This window comes from Bos mutus, chromosome 10, assembly GCF_027580195.1.
Source record: "Bos mutus isolate GX-2022 chromosome 10, NWIPB_WYAK_1.1, whole genome shotgun sequence".
In the NCBI taxonomy this organism is placed as follows: domain Eukaryota; kingdom Metazoa; phylum Chordata; class Mammalia; order Artiodactyla; family Bovidae; genus Bos; species Bos mutus.
Genome location: NC_091626.1, coordinates 32,158,606 through 32,177,819, shown reverse-complemented (window position 1 = coordinate 32,177,819; position 19,214 = coordinate 32,158,606). Strand labels below are relative to the sequence as shown.

The 19,214-nt window shown below is 43.2% G+C and overlaps 1 protein-coding gene across 2 annotated transcripts in view; it reads left to right on the top strand.

The window, feature by feature from the left end:
• MTHFD1 (methylenetetrahydrofolate dehydrogenase, cyclohydrolase and formyltetrahydrofolate synthetase 1) overlaps positions 1-19,214 on the top strand; it is a 60,626-nt gene that overhangs the window by 34,148 nt on the left and 7,264 nt on the right. For both annotated transcript variants that reach the window (XM_005898251.2, XM_070377725.1), the window contains exons 10-24: positions 123-220; positions 390-563; positions 1,203-1,339; positions 3,086-3,132; positions 3,733-3,840; positions 3,973-4,047; positions 6,878-6,980; positions 9,078-9,154; positions 9,769-9,909; positions 11,395-11,463; positions 11,719-11,830; positions 11,924-12,063; positions 14,516-14,557; positions 17,084-17,184; positions 18,090-18,267. In XM_005898251.2, coding sequence (XP_005898313.2) covers positions 123-220; positions 390-563; positions 1,203-1,339; positions 3,086-3,132; positions 3,733-3,840; positions 3,973-4,047; positions 6,878-6,980; positions 9,078-9,154; positions 9,769-9,909; positions 11,395-11,463; positions 11,719-11,830; positions 11,924-12,063; positions 14,516-14,557; positions 17,084-17,184; positions 18,090-18,267 — 1,602 coding nt within the window. The remainder of the gene's footprint in view (positions 1-122; positions 221-389; positions 564-1,202; positions 1,340-3,085; positions 3,133-3,732; positions 3,841-3,972; positions 4,048-6,877; positions 6,981-9,077; positions 9,155-9,768; positions 9,910-11,394; positions 11,464-11,718; positions 11,831-11,923; positions 12,064-14,515; positions 14,558-17,083; positions 17,185-18,089; positions 18,268-19,214) is intronic.

The window sequence follows — 19,214 nt, the reverse complement described above, 5'->3', positions numbered from 1 at the left end:
TAATAATCAGATCATGAAGCTGTTCATTTTGTAATTGAACTTGAGTGACCAGGATAAAGAATTGAGGTGGAGGTTAGAAAATCATCACCTCTTCTCAGTTCCATTCATGTCATTTTGTTTAGAGCACAGTAGAGAGTGCAAAGCGTTTCTTGGAGAACTTCAAGCCAGGAAAGTGGATCATTCAGTATAACAAACTTAACCTGAAGACACCCGTGCCAAGGTAAAATATTTTACTGTTTAAAAAAAAAATTACTGTGTTAAAACTCCATGGATTGTTAGGTTTTTAACTGATGGTTAATGTGTATGCCCCTTCTGAAGGGGGTTGGAGTGAGTCATTACTACGATGGGATTCATAAAGGTTGATTCGTATTTTCTGTATTTCTTCTAAGTGACATTGATATATCACGGTCTTACAAGCCAAAGCCCATTGGTAACCTGGCTGGAGAAGTTGGTCTGCGCACTGAAGAGGTAGAATTGTATGGTGAAACCAAGGCTAAAGTTCTGCTGTCGGCGCTGGAACGGCTGAAGCACCAGCCTGATGGGAAATACGTGGTGGTAACTGGGTATGACTTCTGTCCATTTGCCAATTGATTCTTAATACTGATTATTATTATCAGAGGTTGCATTCGCATTTAGCATGTATTTGTGGAGGTTCTTTTAATTTGGTTTGGGCATTTTCATATGTCTTTACTGATTTGATCCTTACAGCAACCTTGTGAGGTAAGAGTAGATTATAACCCTGCAGAGATGAGAAAATTTGTGAAAGTCATTCATCTAGTAGGTGGAAGAGTTTGAGTCTTAAAACCTGATCTTCAGATGAAAGTGCCTTTCTTTTTAGCCCCAAATCATTAATTCCGTAGATCTGTTGAGTATTCATCTATATTTTTGTTTTACTGAGTTAAAAGCTAGTTTTTGAGACTAAAATTGAGAAATTATGTAAGATTATAGCAGTGTCTCTTACAAGGTAAAGTATATTTGCCCCTCACAGTCAGAAGAGCTAAAATGCAGGAGGTTTTTGTTTTTTTTTTAAACTGGGAGGAAGTTACAACTAAGATTTTTGGAAAAGATCCCTTTCATGTCTTTCATCTTTCTGATTATTCAGACTAAGAGTCATTCTCTAGGCTCTGTTAGATCTGACTTACTGATGCACATGAATTTAATTTATCTAAACTTAATTTTCCTTTTCTGCTTTCATCTTGAAGAATCACTCCAACACCCCTGGGAGAGGGGAAAAGCACAACCACGATTGGGTTGGTGCAGGCCCTTGGCGCCCATCTCCATCAGAATGTCTTTGCATGTGTGCGACAGCCTTCTCAGGGGCCCACCTTTGGGATAAAAGGTATTTTTTAAAAAATTATTTATTTTCAATTGGAGGAGGAATAAAATGTATAAGTGGGACCAGACTTGGGCGGCCAGAGGGCACCTGCCTCTCCTTTAGTCCTCTGGCCCACTTGGCCCATGAACATCTGGGGGGCAGTGGTCTTCAACTCGTTTAGACACTAGATGGGGCTTCATTACACCCCGTCATGGTACTTCTGCTGAAAGCTTTCATCATCTCACCCCAGTTCCTACTGTCACTGTCTGACACCGCACAGGGATTCCTGGATTGGGTGATACATAGCCAGGAGTGCTTTTATATGACTGATAGTCGATTGTCATAGTAAAAAGTAAAGGTAATCATAACTGCTTCCCAGGGGCTTCCCAGGTGGCACTAATGGTAAAGAATCCACCTGCCAATTTAGGAGATGCAGGAGATGCAGGTTCAATCCCTGGGTCAGTAAGATCCCCTGGAGGAGGAAATGACAACCCACTCCAATATTCTTGCCTGGATAATTCCATGGGCAGAGAAGTCTGGCTGGCTAATGTCCATGGGGCCCGCAAAGAGTCGGACGCAACTGAGCACACGGTCCCAACTGCTGATCACCATGCTGACTTTTCTAGAGACAAAGACAAACCCCACAGATGTTTCACACTGAGAGAATAAGAAAAGCCTACACTTGTTGAGTATTAGGCTCCACGCCAGGTTTTTTGCTAAGCGGTTTATGCCTATTTCTTCTAAGATAGTTTTATCACCACTTACAACAGTAACAGCTGGAATTCAGAGGAGCTTGGTCAAGGCACTATCATCGAGTCCCAGGGAGAGCCCCCGCGTCTATCTCAAGGTCTAAGATAATACCATCAACACAGTGTTTCTTCTGATGAGATGAAAACACAACATCAGTAACTGTATTTCACTTTCAGTTTTTGGTAGCAGCAATACTCCAAACATCTTTTTGTAATTAAAATTAAAATTATATTTTTATTAACTATAATGGGTTAGCTCAGAGTTAGCTTCATCATTCGCTTGGTGATAGGGTATCATATATTCTCCTTACTCTCATTACCACAAATGTTGATACAGGTACACCTTTGCCCTTCTTCAGCCTGTTGTTTAGCTATAAGCCCGTTGACTTAGTTCTGCTTTTGAGCTTGTCTTAACAACTCCCTTTTAGCTCAGAATGAGCCTTTTCCTGTTTATTGAACCCAGTATGGGCCAGCAAAAATCTAGCACTTAAGCTGTTTTCCACCATATGTGTCCTATTTAGGAAGAATTGCAGTCTCTGTGTTTATGTTGGTGTGTGTATTTTAAATATTCCTTTTTTTAAAATGCCAGAATAGCAGTTATGAGGGTAGGAAATTGAACAGGTTTGTCTTTATGTAACCGTCGGCTGGGTTTTTTAACAAATGTTAGGAATCACGGGGAACCTGTTTTTAAAGATAATGAGTAGGTATGTATGTGTTCATGGTTTTGTCAGTTAGAGTCACATTTCAGTTGAGAGACTATTCAGCATGAACAAGAGCGAGTGGTTTAGTCTGGTAAAGAAAATTAAGAAGCACTTGTTCAGATCTGTCCAAATGTTTGTAAAAAGTAAACAAATAATACTTGGTAAAGAAAATTAAGAATCACTTATTCAAATCTGTCCAAATATTTGTAAAAAGTAAATAATACGTGAGGCAGTTACAAAAACCGATTTGCTTTCATTTGGTTTTCAAGTTATGAAGAAGTGTGCTTAACCTGAGTCCTCACCCTTGACCTGTCCTCTAGGTGGCGCTGCAGGCGGTGGCTACTCTCAGGTCATTCCTATGGAAGAGGTAACGCAGTCCAGGATTTGGCTGAATCAGATCTTTTATTATAGATTTTCCTTCCTGGAAATGAAGTCTGTCACAGAGATCTTAGTAGACAAACGACTCGTTTGCTCAGCAGAAGCAATACTTAGAAGAAAAACATCTTAATTTGTAAACTTCTAAACATCTTACTTTTTTGATATGACAAGGACTTCAAAGCCTGGCTTTCAGTGGAAATCACATTAAGCAAGCGATCAGATGTGGCACAAGAGAGGGGAAAACCAACATGCAGTGAATTCCAAGTAATAACCACAGAAGTGGGAGCAGCATACAGGAATGGAGCTCCAGTGTACTCCTTGCTCACTGCTGAAAGCTCATGAGTGTGTCCTTTCTAATCCAGTGTCGCTATTGATCCCAGTGGTGTGGCATTTGTGGTTACTAGCCAGGTCTCTTAGGGAAGGTCCCAGTTCCTTCTGAGGACAGATGGGCATTGTTCTCAGTCCACTAGCTGTGCTCCCGTCAGTTTTCCATTGGCTTTACCATAGGGATAGGTTTGGTCATGATAGGTTGACTGTTGGAAAGATACAAAGAAGTTTTAAGACTGATGTGGCTTCCACCCTATTGTAGTTTAATCTCCACCTCACTGGTGACATCCATGCCATCACTGCAGCTAATAACCTTGTGGCCGCAGCCATCGATGCCCGTATGTTCCATGAAGAGACCCAGACAGACAAGGTAGGCTGCTCAGACCCCACAGGCACTTTCAGAAGGTTTGAATTAATGTTGGTCCAATGGGTGCTGATAATGCAGGTAGCCAGGCAGTGAGGTTCTTTTCACTTAAAAACTCTTGCGCTCCTTTTCTTTAAGGCTCTTTTTAATCGTTTGGTGCCATCAGTAAATGGAGTGAGAAAGTTCTCCGATATCCAAATCCGGAGGTTGCGGGTAAGCCTTTTCCTTGTTCTTTTTTGTTATTATGTGAAATTAGTTGATTGATAATCTCCTTAGAGTAGCCTATTTTGGACAGGTTCATTTAGTAATCATAAGGTCATGATATACACAGCAGAGATTGGTGGCAGAGGTTGTTTCTCATTTGTCTGTGAGTTTTTAGTGAAAAAAGCAGAAATATGACAACCTGCCCTCAGCTAAGAAAAAGAATGACACTTCCTTTACAGCATGGGTGTAGGAGTCAGGATGCCAGCATGGCAGTTTCTGGAGTTTCAATACTTGCTCATCCCAGCATTGGGAGCTTAGCAAGGTTATTACTTCTGTATTTTATTTGAATCTCTAATGCAAATATATAGTTATTAAACATACACTGTACTGTATGACCCAGAAATTCTACCTCTAGGTATTTCCCCAAGAGAAATGCAAACTTTTATGTGTATCATATAAAAACATGAATTTTTGGGGCAGCTCTATTAATAATCTGCAAAATCTAGAAACAATCCAAATGGCCTTCAGTGAATGAATGGATAAACAAACTGGTACATCCGTACCATGAATGAATGAATGAACTGATACAACAACTTGAATGAATCCCAAGGGCATTATGTTTTTGTGGAAGAAAATGTCTCAAAAGGTTGCATACCGTATGCTTGCATTTATTTATATGACAATCTCAAAAGACAGAGCTATAGTGATGAAGAACAGGTCAGTGGGTGCCAGCAGTTACGGGTCAGGGACAGTGTGACTATAAAGGGGTAGCACAAGGGAATTTTAAAAATAAAACTCAAAAGTATATTCCTGTGTTACTTTTACATATGCAAGAAATATTGTACATCTATAAATATTAGACTGCCTGGCACATGTAAGCATTCAGTAAATGGTATGTGCTGCCTTGTTACCAATATTAGTTACACTCACCTTATTTTTAATTTTTTGCAACTTATACTTTGATGCTGTAAGAGTAGTACACAAGCTCCCCTGTACCCAGATGCAGTCATTGTTTGCATTTTGCCCTACTTACTGTACAGTGCTGTCACATTGATGCATATGCATTTTTCTCTAGACATGAGAAAAACTGACTTTCACACAGTTTGATATTGCTTAGCTTCTCTTGTTTTCACACCTCCCAAAAAACACTATGCAGAAAATAAGTCAGCTCCTACCTTGTTATGTCAGAGAATTGTGTTCTGCAAGTATGGTGGAAAGAGCAGGCAACTGATCTTAACCTTTGTTGGTAGAACTTTCTGTCAATGTGTGGGGAGGGGTTGGACTCAGTGTTTAAATGATCCTTTAAAAAGCTCTAGGGTTTGAAAACGAGGGATTTGTCCGTGGCCACAGAACCCCTCGACAGGTTAGAACGAGAACATTGGTCCCCTGTTTCCTGGTTCCCAAACTTTCTCTCTTGAACTTTGTTTTCTCAGTCTAACCCCCTGGCTGAGTCAAGAGTGGGTTGTCAGGACTTCCCTGGTGGTCCAGTGGCTAAGACTCCATACTTCCAAGGCAGGGGGTCTGGGTTCGATGCCTGCTCAGGGAACTAGATCCCACGTGCTGCAACCAAGAGTTTGCATACTGCAACTAAAGATGCCGCAATGAAGATCAAAGGTCCCGCATGCCGCAGCCAAGACCCAGTGCAACCAAAGAAGTAAATAAGAGTGGATGATCAACCACAGATTCACAGCTTAGTGACTGAGGGTTTTGCTGACCTCTGTGAACAATAGCACGTTCCAGGCTTGTGAGGCTGTTTGACAAGCCCGTGAGCACCAACTCTGAAAACACACCTGAGGTTTGAAAACAAAGTCCTATTGGCATAGGAAGGAAACTACGGGAAGAGTAGGGCTTGCTGGGGCCACTCAGCTCTACTAAGAGTTATGAGAAAAGGAGGGTATGTTTTAAAGGAATTTTCCATTTCAGGATGTGACCACGGTACACATTGTAAATAGACAAATTTCCAACTTCCATGAGGAGGAAGAGACAAAGCTTTCTTGTGCCTTTTGAAACAGTAAGAAGGCAGTAAACAATAGGACTACTTCAAAAGCATGTACTGTGCTAGAGCGATGTTTTTTCTTTTCCTCTGCATTGAAAAGACTATCCCTTTATATATTTCAAAAGATTAGCATATTATTTTTTTAAAAAAACATTAAAAGTGACTTCCATTGATTTTTATTGATTGCTACTTGTTTTGGCCATTTCTGGTTTTGCATTTGACTTGGACTTCTCAGTTGTTTGATTGAAAAAGCTTTGCACTTCTTTTCCTTTCAATATGTTTGCATATGGTGAATTAGTATGACATGTTTTGGTCACTGTGCTTACATAAGGCTTTGGTTTAGGGAAATGCCTCTGGTGTTCAGTAATAGGGACAAATGTGTTACTCATGCCTTGGTACATGTGTGAGTGGTATTAATAAAGATTTAGCTAAAGGGATCATAATTTGCCCTTCTGAATTTAACATGGTTTATATTTCCTAGACTTATAACCTAAAATATATGGTTTATATTTAAGACTTCCCTGGTGGTTCAGATGGTAAAGCGTCTGTCTACAATGCGGGAGACCTGGGTTCAATCCCTGGGTCGGGAAGATTCCCTGGAGAAGGAAATGGCAACCCACTCCAGTACTCTTGCCTAGAAAATCCCATGGACGGAGGAGCCTGGTGCAGGCTGCTGCCCATGGGGTCGCAAAGAGTCGGATACAACTTCACTTTCACTTTCACTTTCACTTTCATATTTCCTAGAGGGGACCCTATCTGGAGCTAAGGATAAAAATCTTTTTTAAAATTTATTTGCTTTGTTTGTTTTGTCTTATTTTTGTTTTAATTTTTTTATCTCTTCAGAGACTAGGCATTGAAAAGACTGACCCTGCCACACTGACAGATGAAGAGATAAACAGATTTGCAAGATTGGATATTGATCCAGAAACTATCACTTGGCAAAGAGGTACCAGAGCAGGGCGTACGCCCCATGGGTTCAGTTATGCCGCACACCCCATGCCCTCCCTAAAAGGTGGTAAAACAGGAGGTCCAGAGCTTGGGTATTCTTGTGTTCATGGTTAAGGGCTGACCAAGATGGCAACTCACTCCTTTTCCTGGCCACCTCTACCAGTCTCTCTCCTTATTAGCTGTAATCAAACCTGCTTTTGTTTGGTCAGTTGGACATTTTGCTGGCTTTGCAGTGTTCATTGGTGTGAGGATGGTTTTAAGGAAGTTCATGCACAAACCAGAAGTAACATTTTTGCAAGTTCCATTTTATACGGCAAGTTTCGGTGTCATGAAGTACAGAAGTAATGTTTAATCACTTCTTGAATCATGTTGCCCTTTATTCTTAGAATTCTTGTCTGGCATAAGTGATTTGATTTTTCTTGTAGCTCTGGAGCTTGCCTACTCATTTTTACCTCATTTTGTTAAACTCTCTTTTAACAAAATAGGTAGCCTTGTAGGTCTAAACATTTAGCAAGTTGAAGAGTGAGTTGCCTGGTTTCCCTGCCATATGTTGCCTTTCTTTATATCAGCCAGCATGGCTTAGTTTTTTATTTTGTACCAACAGTGCATCCATGCAAACTCTATCATTACTGAGAAGGAATTTTTATCCAGGTGCACAGAATGCAGCTAACAAGTAATTTATTGACTGTTTTTGTGATTGTGATTGGCCCAATAACTGTGCTAGCTAATGGCATTTTTAAGGTAACTCTCTTAGCATCTAATCTACACTGATATTTCTCTTCCTTTGTTTCAGTAGCTTTAACCCTATGGTATAATACTTTGTGAGGAATAAAGATCCAGTTTGAAAATTTGGTATCTCCTTCACTTTTCCTTTGCTTTATATGTGATTTCATGCTTTCTGAGAAGGTAGAAGTAGACAAGGGAAAAAATAGATCATACCCATTGGCTGTTTTATACACAGAAATTAGATACAAGGAACTTGACACTATTTATAAAAAAAAAAAAGGATAAACTCCAACAACTCATTACATCCTTCACTGTCAAAATGGGGTTGTATGTGTGTCTCCAAGTGCTGTACAAGACACTGCTTTTAGTGTTTAAATATGGTATTATGGGAAAAAATTTAGCATGTTATCAAGTACCTTAAAAATGCCTCTCTTCTTTGATCCACCCTAAAAGTGTGAACTGGTTTGCCACTGTTGTTCATTTTGTGTTTTGTTGCTATTTTTGGCATGTCATACAAAAAACAAACTGAAAGTGAAAAGTGAAGTCGCTCAGTCGTGTCCGACTCTTTGCGACCCCATAGACTGTAACCTACCAGGTTCCTCTGTCCATGGGATCTTCCAGGCAATAGTACTGGAGTGGATTGCCATTTCCTTCTCCAGGGGATCTTCCCAACCCAGGGCTCGAACCCAGGTCTCCTGCATTGTAGACAGATGCTTTACCGTCTGAGCCACCAGAGAAGTCCACAAAAATTGGGAATATATTAAAATGTTCACCATAGTTAGACCTAGGCGGTGGGATTAAGAGTAGTTAGCAGATTGATCTAAGCCATGTTTTCCAAGGGTATGCAATTGGATCGATGTTGTATCATCAAAATGGAAACTATTCCATCTGCACATACTAAGGAAAGAGCTGGTCTGTCACCCAGCCTGCTTCAAAAGGCCTTGCCCTTGCCCTGTGTTTATGGCCCCTGTGGTTCTCAGGGTTGTGTAAAATCAGTGAGTCATCCCATGGAACAGCACAAACCTTGGCCTTTTGAAACAGTGTGACCTGCTCTGTTTTCTGTGGAATTTGGAATATGCTTTGAAACAGAGTCCAGATTTCTAGTTATTAATAATTGTTTGAATTCTCTAGAAAGTGTAAACAAAGCCACTCTACAATCCTGTCCTTGATTCCTGCACATTAACAGTACGTGAACATCATTTCTAAACTTGAACCCATATTCTAGCTTTACCATAAAATTTGAAATCAAATAGTCATTAAGTTAGACTTGTCGCTTTACAATTCTACAAGTTCCTTTAACTCTGTGGTCCTTTTTCCTTTCTGCTGTGTCTACTGTATCTTTCTTCTGCGTCTTCCCTTTGTCCTGTAGTGCTGGATACCAACGATAGATTCCTGAGGAAGATCACAATCGGACAGGCTCCAACGGAGAAGGGGCACTCACGGACGGTAAGTGTTCCTTTCTAAGTAGATTAGTTCATGGGGACTGGATCCTTGCTGCTTCTCTCCTCCTCCGTCCTTTCCCGATCGATTGATTCTGCCGGGTGTTGTTCCGCCTTCTTCCTTTTAAAGTGGGAGCGAGTAGGTGTGTGGCATTGAGCGCTCTTGACAGCTTTTGCAGTAAACCCCATGTGTCACCTATGTATTTTCCCCCAACATTTTCTCCTAGAGGTGGAGAGCCCCCAGTGAATATCCTTGCACACAAATTGATTAAAATGGCTTCTTTTTTGTGGCCGTCTTGCAGTATGTTTCTTTAGTGTGAGAGCTTCCGTGTCAGTCCCTGTATGTTAGGGAATCCGTAATCACAGAACCACAAGCTGCCTCCAGAAGGATTGTTGGTCCTTCTAGGACTTTTATTTCTAAAAACTGTCTATTCAAAGTCTTGGAATATTTAATTACAAACTTGTTTGCTCTTAGGGGATTATTTATTTTCATTAAGTTCTTCGTGTACTGTTCTTTTATTCTGTCCTTTTAAGTTATTTGTTTAAGCCTAGGATGTAAAGAGAATCCACACTTGTAGGTTTAACACAGTTTTCCTTATTGTGTCTTTTCCCTGCCAACAGGCCCAGTTTGATATCTCCGTGGCCAGTGAAATCATGGCTGTCCTGGCTCTCACCAGTTCTCTAGAAGACATGAGAGAGAGACTGGGCAAAATGGTGGTGGCGTCCAGCAAGAAAGGGGAGCCCATCAGTACTGAGGATCTGGTGGGTCCTGGGGTGATTCCTCTGTGTCTGTATTCCCAGCCTTTCTCAGCAGCTACCGATAACACAAACTATGGTGGGGTTAAGATACTGCAATTAACTAATGAAGTCATATGATCTTTTTACTTGGTAAATAAATATGAAATTTATAAAAAACACTTCCACAGAGAGTGACAGGCAGTATGCTCCAGTAACAGACCACAGTTTTCAGATGGTTTGAGCATTTATATTCAACCTGTGAATATTTCCAAGAGAGGGTGTCTGACTTCAGTTTCAGAGAGCATCAAGAGTCCCAAGTCTAAGTCCCTTAGAGCTGAGCTTAGCGTCCCACCCCGGCCCCTCCCCTCAACAGGCCTCCTTGCACAGAGACCTCTCATCATGAGGCTCATTGGCCCCATATCCACACTGATGACCATATTGGAAACAGCTCAACCAGGTCTTCTAATGATCCTACTTGGCTAGTTGTCCACGTCAGGATTATTTCGGAACTGTCTACATGGTAATATGAAGTTTGAAATGAGATAATCTCTAGATTAATTTTTAAAAAGCCTGTTTGTGTTGACATACACCAAAATGGTTGGTCTACAATTAGTGGTATGTCAGATGAATTCAGAAAAGGGGGGAAATAACTAATTGTTTATTTTCACAGTTTCTGTATGTAAAAACAAAAATTGCTTTAAATTTTTACACCAAACCAGAAACCTAGAAACTCATGGAAATTGAAATCTATAGCTTTATCTTACATTGATACCAGTTTGTTCATCTGTGGTTGGATGGCTTAAAAGAGGGTCCTGATATATGAGAGCTGATGTTGAACTCCTGGGTAAATTTCAGTTTAAGGTACAGGACGTGCATGCATGTTAAGTCACTTCAGTCATGTCCAACTCTTTGCAACCCTATGGGCTGTAGCCCACCAGACTCCTCTGTCCATGGGATTCTCCAGGCAAGAATACTGGAGTGGCTTACCATGCCCTTCTCCAGGGTACCGTCCCAACCCAGGGATCAAACCTGTGTCTCCTGCAGCTCCAGCATTGCAGGTAGATTTTTTTTTTTTTTACCGCTGAGCCACAGGAGAAGCCCCATGTTAAATTTGGAGAGGCCCCAAGACATACATGTTAAATTTGGTTTATAGCCATTTCAGTCCAGACACCACAGAGTTACCCATACTTCAGTATTCTAGGAACTAGCGTTTTCATGCTGTCTAAAATGGATTCCCCACATGGATCAGTAACCAGAGCTTCACTGAGATGCTTGTTTCCAGGGTTACACATTTTTCCAGAACTTACATGTGAATGTCATTTTCATTCTCTATTCTCCTTTAAGGTATTTGGTAGCTTATAAGTACATGAATGACTGGTCTAGTTTAGGTAAAAATATTCATTAGTCCAAGATGGCCAAAAATGGAAAACCTAAGAATGTTGAATTTTGGCTTCAAAAGGGAGGGTTTTTTCCTGGTGGGAATTAACCGTTTGTGCTTTTGTTTTGTAGGGAGTGAGTGGAGCATTGACGGTCCTTATGAAGGACGCCATCAAGCCCAATCTCATGCAGACGTTAGAGGTGAGCAGAGTGACTCCTGCCGTCCTGGACTGGTTGGAAAGCACAGTGTCCTTAGGGAGACACTTCTTTTCCTGATCATCTCTCTATTCCCATTCTTCTCACAGTTATGACTGGGACTGCACTGAAATATAAAAGAGGTGGCTTCATACTTGCCCTTTTTCTTTTGGATGCCAACTAATTTTGGTTCCCCTTGACCGAATGGTCCCTTTTGAAGCAGGATTGGCAGCTTTGCTCACGATGTCTTGCTTTCCACAGGGCACTCCAGTGTTTGTTCACGCTGGGCCGTTTGCCAACATCGCACACGGGAATTCCTCCATCATTGCAGACAGGATTGCACTCAAGCTTGTCGGTCCCGAAGGGTTTGTAGGCAAGTACTTTTGCAAAATCAGTGATAGACCATTTTTCTTTCAGCATCAAGGGAGTTGGGGTAGCATTTTTACAGTTGCTTTTGTCCTTACAGTGACTGAAGCAGGATTCGGAGCAGACATTGGAATGGAAAAGTTCTTTAACATCAAATGCCGGTATTCTGGTCTCCGCCCGCACGTGGTGGTGCTTGTCGCCACTGTCAGGGCTCTGAAAATGCACGGAGGTGGCCCCACGGTAGAATCAGGGATTGGAAGGGTCTGATTCTCAGACATGTTCTGAAGGCTAAAAGGAAGCTGATGACTCCTGCCTGTTTCTTCATTTAGCTGCTCTTATCCTTAAGATTATTAGGGTACCAAAGCAGGGCACGTCCACATGGCTCTTGTGCTGGCCGTCTCATCACTCACAGGTTGTCCCAGCTCTTGGAGAGGGCCAAGTTTGGCCTCGTGGCCTACCTTTCTGAGGAAAACACCTGATGATATCCAAATCCCTCCAAGGACATGTGCTTGGCTATATTTACCGAAAAACTCCTTTCTGTTCGGACTGTTCTTTTTACATCTGAGTCCCATTCCCTCTAATGGTGCTGCTGGCAGCCAGCCAGCCAACCCATTTAGCTTGAGATAGAGGTCAGCGTGCCAGGCAGGACTGATAACAGCCTGGGCTGGGGAGAGGAAGAGAAGAGGGGTAGGTATGCTGGGACTGCCTCCAGTGATGGGGGAAACAGGTGATCACGGTTTTCCTTCAGCTCTATCCTGAAACTGTGTTTTCCTCTCTTCACACTGCTTAGAAATTGTACTTTTTGCTCTATTGTTGGGTTTCCCAAGTGGCTCAGACGGTAAAGAATCCACCTGTAATACAGGAGACCCAGTTTGATCCCTGGATCGGGAAGATCCCCTGGAGAAGGGAATGGCAGCCCATTCCAGTATTCTTGCCTGGAGAATCCCATGGACAGAGGAGCCTGGTGGGCTACAGTCTGCGGCGGCAAAGAGTCGGACACGACTGAGTGACGAACACTGTCACTGTTGTAACCTTTTCTTCAGCATGTACATGTGAAGATACGGCTCTCTTTCAGGAATTAGTTGATGAAGTATTAAATTCCTATCCTCTGGGAGCTAGTCTTGTAGCTTGAGCAGTCAGACCTCCCTCATCTGCAGAAGAAAATCACTGTTTCTTAGTGTAGTGATCAGGGCTTTTCCTGATAGAGCAGTTCTCAAGAATGTTGGCCTCAGACCTTCCTGACACACTTAAAATTATTAAAGGCCTAAAAGAACTTTTGTTTAGGTGAGTTGTGTATACTGATATTTACCAAAGTAGGAATTAAATTTTAACATAAATATTAACATAATTAAATGCTTATATAAACAGTTTTTTTAAGTGACTATTTTCCAAAACAACATTTGGGCATTGTATGTTTTTCAGATCTCTTCAGTGTCTGGCTTAATCAAAGACTGCTGGATTCTCATCTTCAGCATTTGATCTGTTGTGATGTCACATAATCTGTGGGCAAATCCATTGTAGACTTCCTGAGGGAATGAGAGTGAAAAGAGCCATAATATCTTAGGGTTATGGAAGTAGTCCTGACCTCTTGGACCTCAGGAAAGGTTTAGGTCCCCACTAAGGGGAGAACCACCGCCGCCACAGCCCAGCACACCTCTCTGGTCCTCCTCGTCCTGTGGCCCTCCTAACCCAGGACGTCCCTTTCTGCTGGGCTGCAGGATGGACTCCCTTTCTCTTCCTTATCATAACCAGCGTTTCTCCTCCTCCATCCTCTCACTCATCCTCACGCCCTTGTGCCTCCCTTCCTCCTGATCTCATGGTCTGAGGAATCACGTGAGCGTGTCACCTGGCCGCACTGAGAGGAGAGCTTTTCACACAGCTCTGTTGGGAGGCTGGCCCGCTGCTCCTGTACCTCCTGGAGCCATGTGAGGCCCAGAGAGTGGGATCAGGTCCCAGCTTCCTGCCCCACTTCTCTGAGGCCCCTTTTGGAGGTGGAGCACCGTGGTGTCTCTGAGGAAAGGGAGCAGAGCACTCGGAAGGGTTCTTAGTCCGTTGCCCAGCCGGGTCCCTGGGACCGGCGCCTGCACCCTCACGCACTTCCCTGTGCTTACAGTAGGCCCCACCAGGTACCTCTGTAACCGTAGAGGAAGAAAATCTTTGTGTGTTGTTTCCCTCTTGTTTGTACTGCTCACGTGCCCCAGTTCAGCCCCCACGCACCATTTCAGCTCCACAAGGTGTGGGCTGGCTTGGTGGACCGGCTCATGAATACATTGCTGGGCGCATCTCAGACTCCACAGCGGACGTCTCAGGGTGGCTCTTGCAGGGCTGACAGCTGCCTTTTTCCCTATACTCAGCCCTACTTCCACCCCCGCTGCTGTGTGCTTCGCAGGGAAACACATTGCTTCCCCCACCCGCCTTCATAGATTCGTCCCTTCTCTCTTTAATTCAGTTCATGAAGGTCTCCCACCCTGCTCACAGCAGTGACTTTTGTTCTGTGCCGTAGTTTTGGTCATTTGCTCTAAATCCTTAAGGCAGGAAACAGCTTTCTACTGCTGTATATCCTCCACCCCACCCCCCAGCCCCCTGCCCCAAGGATGCAGTTTCTGGCTTTGAACAGATGGCAAAGCACTGTTAGAAGCTAAAATTTTACTGTAAGTAAAAATGCCTCTGATTTTGCTGCTTTATCTTCCAGGTTACTGCTGGACTTCCGCTTCCCAAGGCCTACATAGAGGAGGTAACTTCAGTCACTTCTCATTGCTTGCCCTAGGATGCACCACATTCCAAGTCAGCATTTCTCAGCCTGGCATATCTGGAAATGAATGGGTTGTCATATGACCCAGGGCTGTTCCTGGGAGCAAGGGGCCCGTAGTGTGCTGAACAACTGGACTAAATGAAACAGGGAAGAAATGCCTCATAAAACAGTTGCCTACATAGGCTACCGGTAAAACCACTCCCCTAGACCAGTGGTTGATTCTCAACCAGAAGCAGTTCCCCCATCCTAGGATATTTGGGAATGTCTAGAGACATTTATTTTTGATTGTTACAACTGGAGGTGGGGAGTGCTACTGGCATTCAGAGCGTAGAGGCCAGGGTTGTTGCTAAAGAGGGAAGCTATGATTTGTAGGATACCCCCCACTACAAAGAAATAAGGAACCATGCACTAATCTAGTGGAAGTTTCCTTGTCTTCCCTGCATTGACCGGTTGATTTGTAAATGCCATTCAAATCAGAGGCAAGTAGGGGGATTTTCTCAAATGCTTTTTTCTCTGCAGATTTAAATTCATAGTCAAGGGCCAAGATGGGATCAGCACCCTGGTTATTTTTCTAAGCAAGGTTTTCATAAACTGATATGGTTTATAGCAGTAAGCAGGAGCTCAAAGAATTGTGAGTGTAGAGCTTCTCATGTTCGTATCATTTACCATCGAGAAGCATCTCTGGCGCCAGTTTGGGGTGGTCTTGAGAGAGGTGCGGGCACCATGTGAGACGGTAAGGTCAGCGGCTATCACCGTTGATTCAAGTTCTCTGCCTTTTTTGGAGGCTTTTAAATTGTCAGACAGTGCAGGGTCACTTTTCAGCCCCCAAATGAAGTAATTCAAAAGCAGCTAGCAAAGCATTGCTGGTGCCTTCAGCCTGCCTGTCTTCTGAGTTATGATTTGCCTTTTATGGTCATTTGTGTGATTCACGCGTAGGAGGGGAATTCACAGTTCTGGCCCTCCTGCCACCCCGCAGCCTTTCCTGTGTCTAATTAGAGTGACTGCCCCTCACTGGCCCAGCTGGTGTCTTCATTTAAGAAATTCGCCTTATTTAAAACTGTTCTCAATCAGTCTTACATATTAATTGGTTTTCATGTGACTAGAGGTAAAGAATTAGCTGTGCTCTTTAGAATGTCAACTAAATTCTAATCTCAGTTTTCAGTGATTAAAGGGAAAAAAAACATAAATCATGTTTATAATGATCTCGGTTGTTTTGGGCTTGTATCTTACCCTTTCTCCCATGGTTTTATGGAGTCCATAAACCAAGCACTATTACTGCTGGGTTTTACCCATGGTCTTAGGTACATATTTGTATATGAGACCATGATACTTTCATTGTTAAAATACTTAATGTATTTTAAGCTTATATAATAACATACACTTTATAAAAAAATTAAGATTATAATATATATGATATGAGTCCCCTGTTTAGTGTATATATCTCTCAACATTTAAAATTTCCTTCATATGCACATGTATTTTTTTATTTGTCCAAAAATAGCATTAATTAAGCTATTCATAGTTTCACAGTTTTAGTACATCTTTGAGAGGTTCTGTGCTAATACAGATTATCTCACTTTTCATGACATGTGCATGATACATATTTATTGAGTGTGTATATCATAATTCACTGACTCAGTCCCCTATTGGAGGAGGTTTGTGTTGTTTGCAGTCTTCTCATGCTGCAGGCAGTGCTCCAGGAAGCATATTTTAAAATGCTTCCTTAATTACTTTCCTTTCAATTTCATAGTATTTGGTTCTTAAAGATGGTATTTATCTTATTTCTGATACAAGGCTTATTATGGTTGAGTTCATTTAAACCTTTTGAAGCATTCCTGATGACACCACATTTTCTGACAAATGCCATGCACAGGGCTTCCCTGGTGGCTCAGACGGTAAAGAATCTGCCTGCAGTATGGGAGACCCAGGTTCGATCCCTGGGTTGGGAAGATCCCCTGGAGGAGAAAATGGCAACCCACTCCAGTATTCTTGCCTAAGAAATCCCTTAGACAGAGGAGCCTGGGGGGGCTGTAGTCCATGGGGTTGCAAAAAGTTGGACACAACTGAGTGACTGACACTTCGGCTTTTTTGTGCACCGTATGCCAGGCCCTGCCTTCTGATGGCAGCGTCTGTGCCATCCCGAACAGCCAGTGTGTGCCGTTGTGCCATAGGACTACGTACAGTCTATTATAAAACGGGTTGCAAATATAATTTAAGGGCATCTGAGTCCCTTCAAACAGCAAATAAGCTCGAGATATGGCATGGTGAGGCAGATGCGCAGGCAGATCTCAGCTTTCAGGGCAGCCAGGCCACGAGCACAGCTTGCTCCAGGGTCACAGGTCACTTGGAGCGGCCTGGGGAACGCATCACCGCCCCTGCGCTCTGTTGGCTTGTCCTGACAGCAAGTGGCTGCTGGCTCAAGGAGACAGTTTCTCTTTTAAGAAGAACCTGCAGCTGTTTTAACTTCTGCTCTCTAACCTTCCAGACCTCCCTCTGTTGTTTCTGCAGGACCTGGAGCTGGTTGGAAAAGGCTTCAGTAACTTGAAGAAGCAAATTGAAAATGCCAGGATGTTTGGCGTGCCAGTGGTAGTGGCCGTGAACGCCTTCAAGTACGTATGGGGTGTGAGTTGAGGCAGGATTTGACAGAACACAACAAAATTCTGTAAAGCAATTATCCTTCAATTAAAAAATAAATTAATAAAACAAAGAGTTGAGGGAGACTGTGGGAAATGGCCAGCAGACGTCTCCTGGAGCGGATGTGCAGCCCAGCTCTTAGCTTTGTTCTTTTCTTCAGTTGCTGCTGTCAGTTATCAAGCGTTCGCTTTGGGAGCTGTTGATGAGAGCCTGCCATATGACAGGAGCTGCATATGTCACAGGGGACTTGTCACCCTCCCTGCTGAGCATGCGGAGTCAGATTTGGCTCCTGTGGGTGCCCATCCTCACCAGGTGAAGTGGGTAACACACAGGCCAGAACTTAAATGTTCTTTCTGGTCTCTAAAGGCCTTTTGTGCTAAGATAAGGTCATGGGCCTACAGTTCCATTATTTCTCCAGGTGTGGTAGGAGAGTGTTTTGACAGTTTGTTAAGCATAGTGACCTGGAAATGTTCCTGTAAGAGAACTTGCATGGGTTGTTTAGTTATTCTCATGCTGGTTTTGATCTTGTTCTGATGGTCTAGCCACAGCAAAATAGGAAACAAAAATTTTGAGAAGCTAGTATTTATTGATTCCTTATGATGTGCCTGGAATGTTCTAAGTACCTTGCGTGTGTTTGCCATCTAAGCCTCATGACATCCCATGAAATGCAGTGATTATGCCCATTCTACCCACATGGACACCAAGACATTGCAAGTCATCCAGCTGGTAAATTGTGGTGTCAGGGTTCAAACCCAAGCAGTGTTACTGTTCATGTCTGTTTATCAGTGGGTAATGCACGTGGATTTTTATGGCAAAAACATGACAAATTCTGTCCTCTCCCCCATCCTCAGTGCTTTAACCTGAAGTTCTGCCTTTATAGGACAGATACGGAGGCCGAGCTGGACCTCGTCAGCCGCCTCGCCAAAGAACATGGTGCTTTTGACGCCGTGAAGTGCACTCACTGGGCAGAAGGGGGCAAGGGCGCCCTGGCGCTGGCTGAGGCCGTCCAGAGGGCAGCTGCAGCCCCCAGCAGCTTCCAGCTTCTCTATGACCTCAAGGTGGGTTATCTGCTGTATGCAAAAACAATAAACCAAAAAAGCACAACGAAGTTTCTGTTTAGGCTTCTGTTCAGAGCCATGTTTAGCAGCTTCAGCCTGTGGGTTTGCGTCTCATGGAGGTGAGTTACATGACCACAGCCTGGACGCCCAACTGCAGACAGCTTTCTTAACAATGTGCATTGCTGCTTTCTGACCGAGGAGGGCATCCAGACAAGAACACCCCAGGAGGTTGGCTCACGTCCTAACTTTGGAAAAGGCTCACAGTACAGCCCCTTTTCTGGCAGGAGAAAGGCTTACATAGAGAACCACAGCCTTTAAAGCAGGGCACCAGCCATGTTACTGCAAACTGGCACTGGGCTACATCAAGCTGAGAAGTGTCGTCTGACTGCTTCCCAGCATAGGGGAAAGCAGTGTGGTTCTGCACACCTTTCCTGGTACGGGGTGCCTGGGGTTCAGAGAAGCACTCAGGCGCGAAACCAGAGTACCTTGGCAGGCTTCAGCGTCCTTTCTGTCACTGAGTAAATTATGATACGTCTGGCGTAGGCAGAAGCACTGCTTATTCTGGGGTACAATAAAGGTAGTTCACAAAGTGGTGGTTCTTATTATAGGGTTGTGCTTTGCTGTCAGTTCTCTGTCCATATACTTCAGAAGGCGATTGGACATTAAGCAGTCCGCCCACAGCAACAACTGCCAGCTTCGTTAGGAGCATGGCATGGACACTGCAGCTGGTTCTGCTTGTGTTATCTAGGCCATAGACTTTCAAAAATAGCCATAAAAAGGTAGAAGGAAGCAAACCCTATTGCTCATGAATTTTAACAGTCTCTTGTTTTCTTTGTCCCTCGCAGACCTAATCTGCTTATATCTTAATTACAGTTAATTAACATTCTATTGACAATGGACATTTTCCTGTTGAGCTTTAGTTTTATAGACTGGTTTGAAAACCTGTT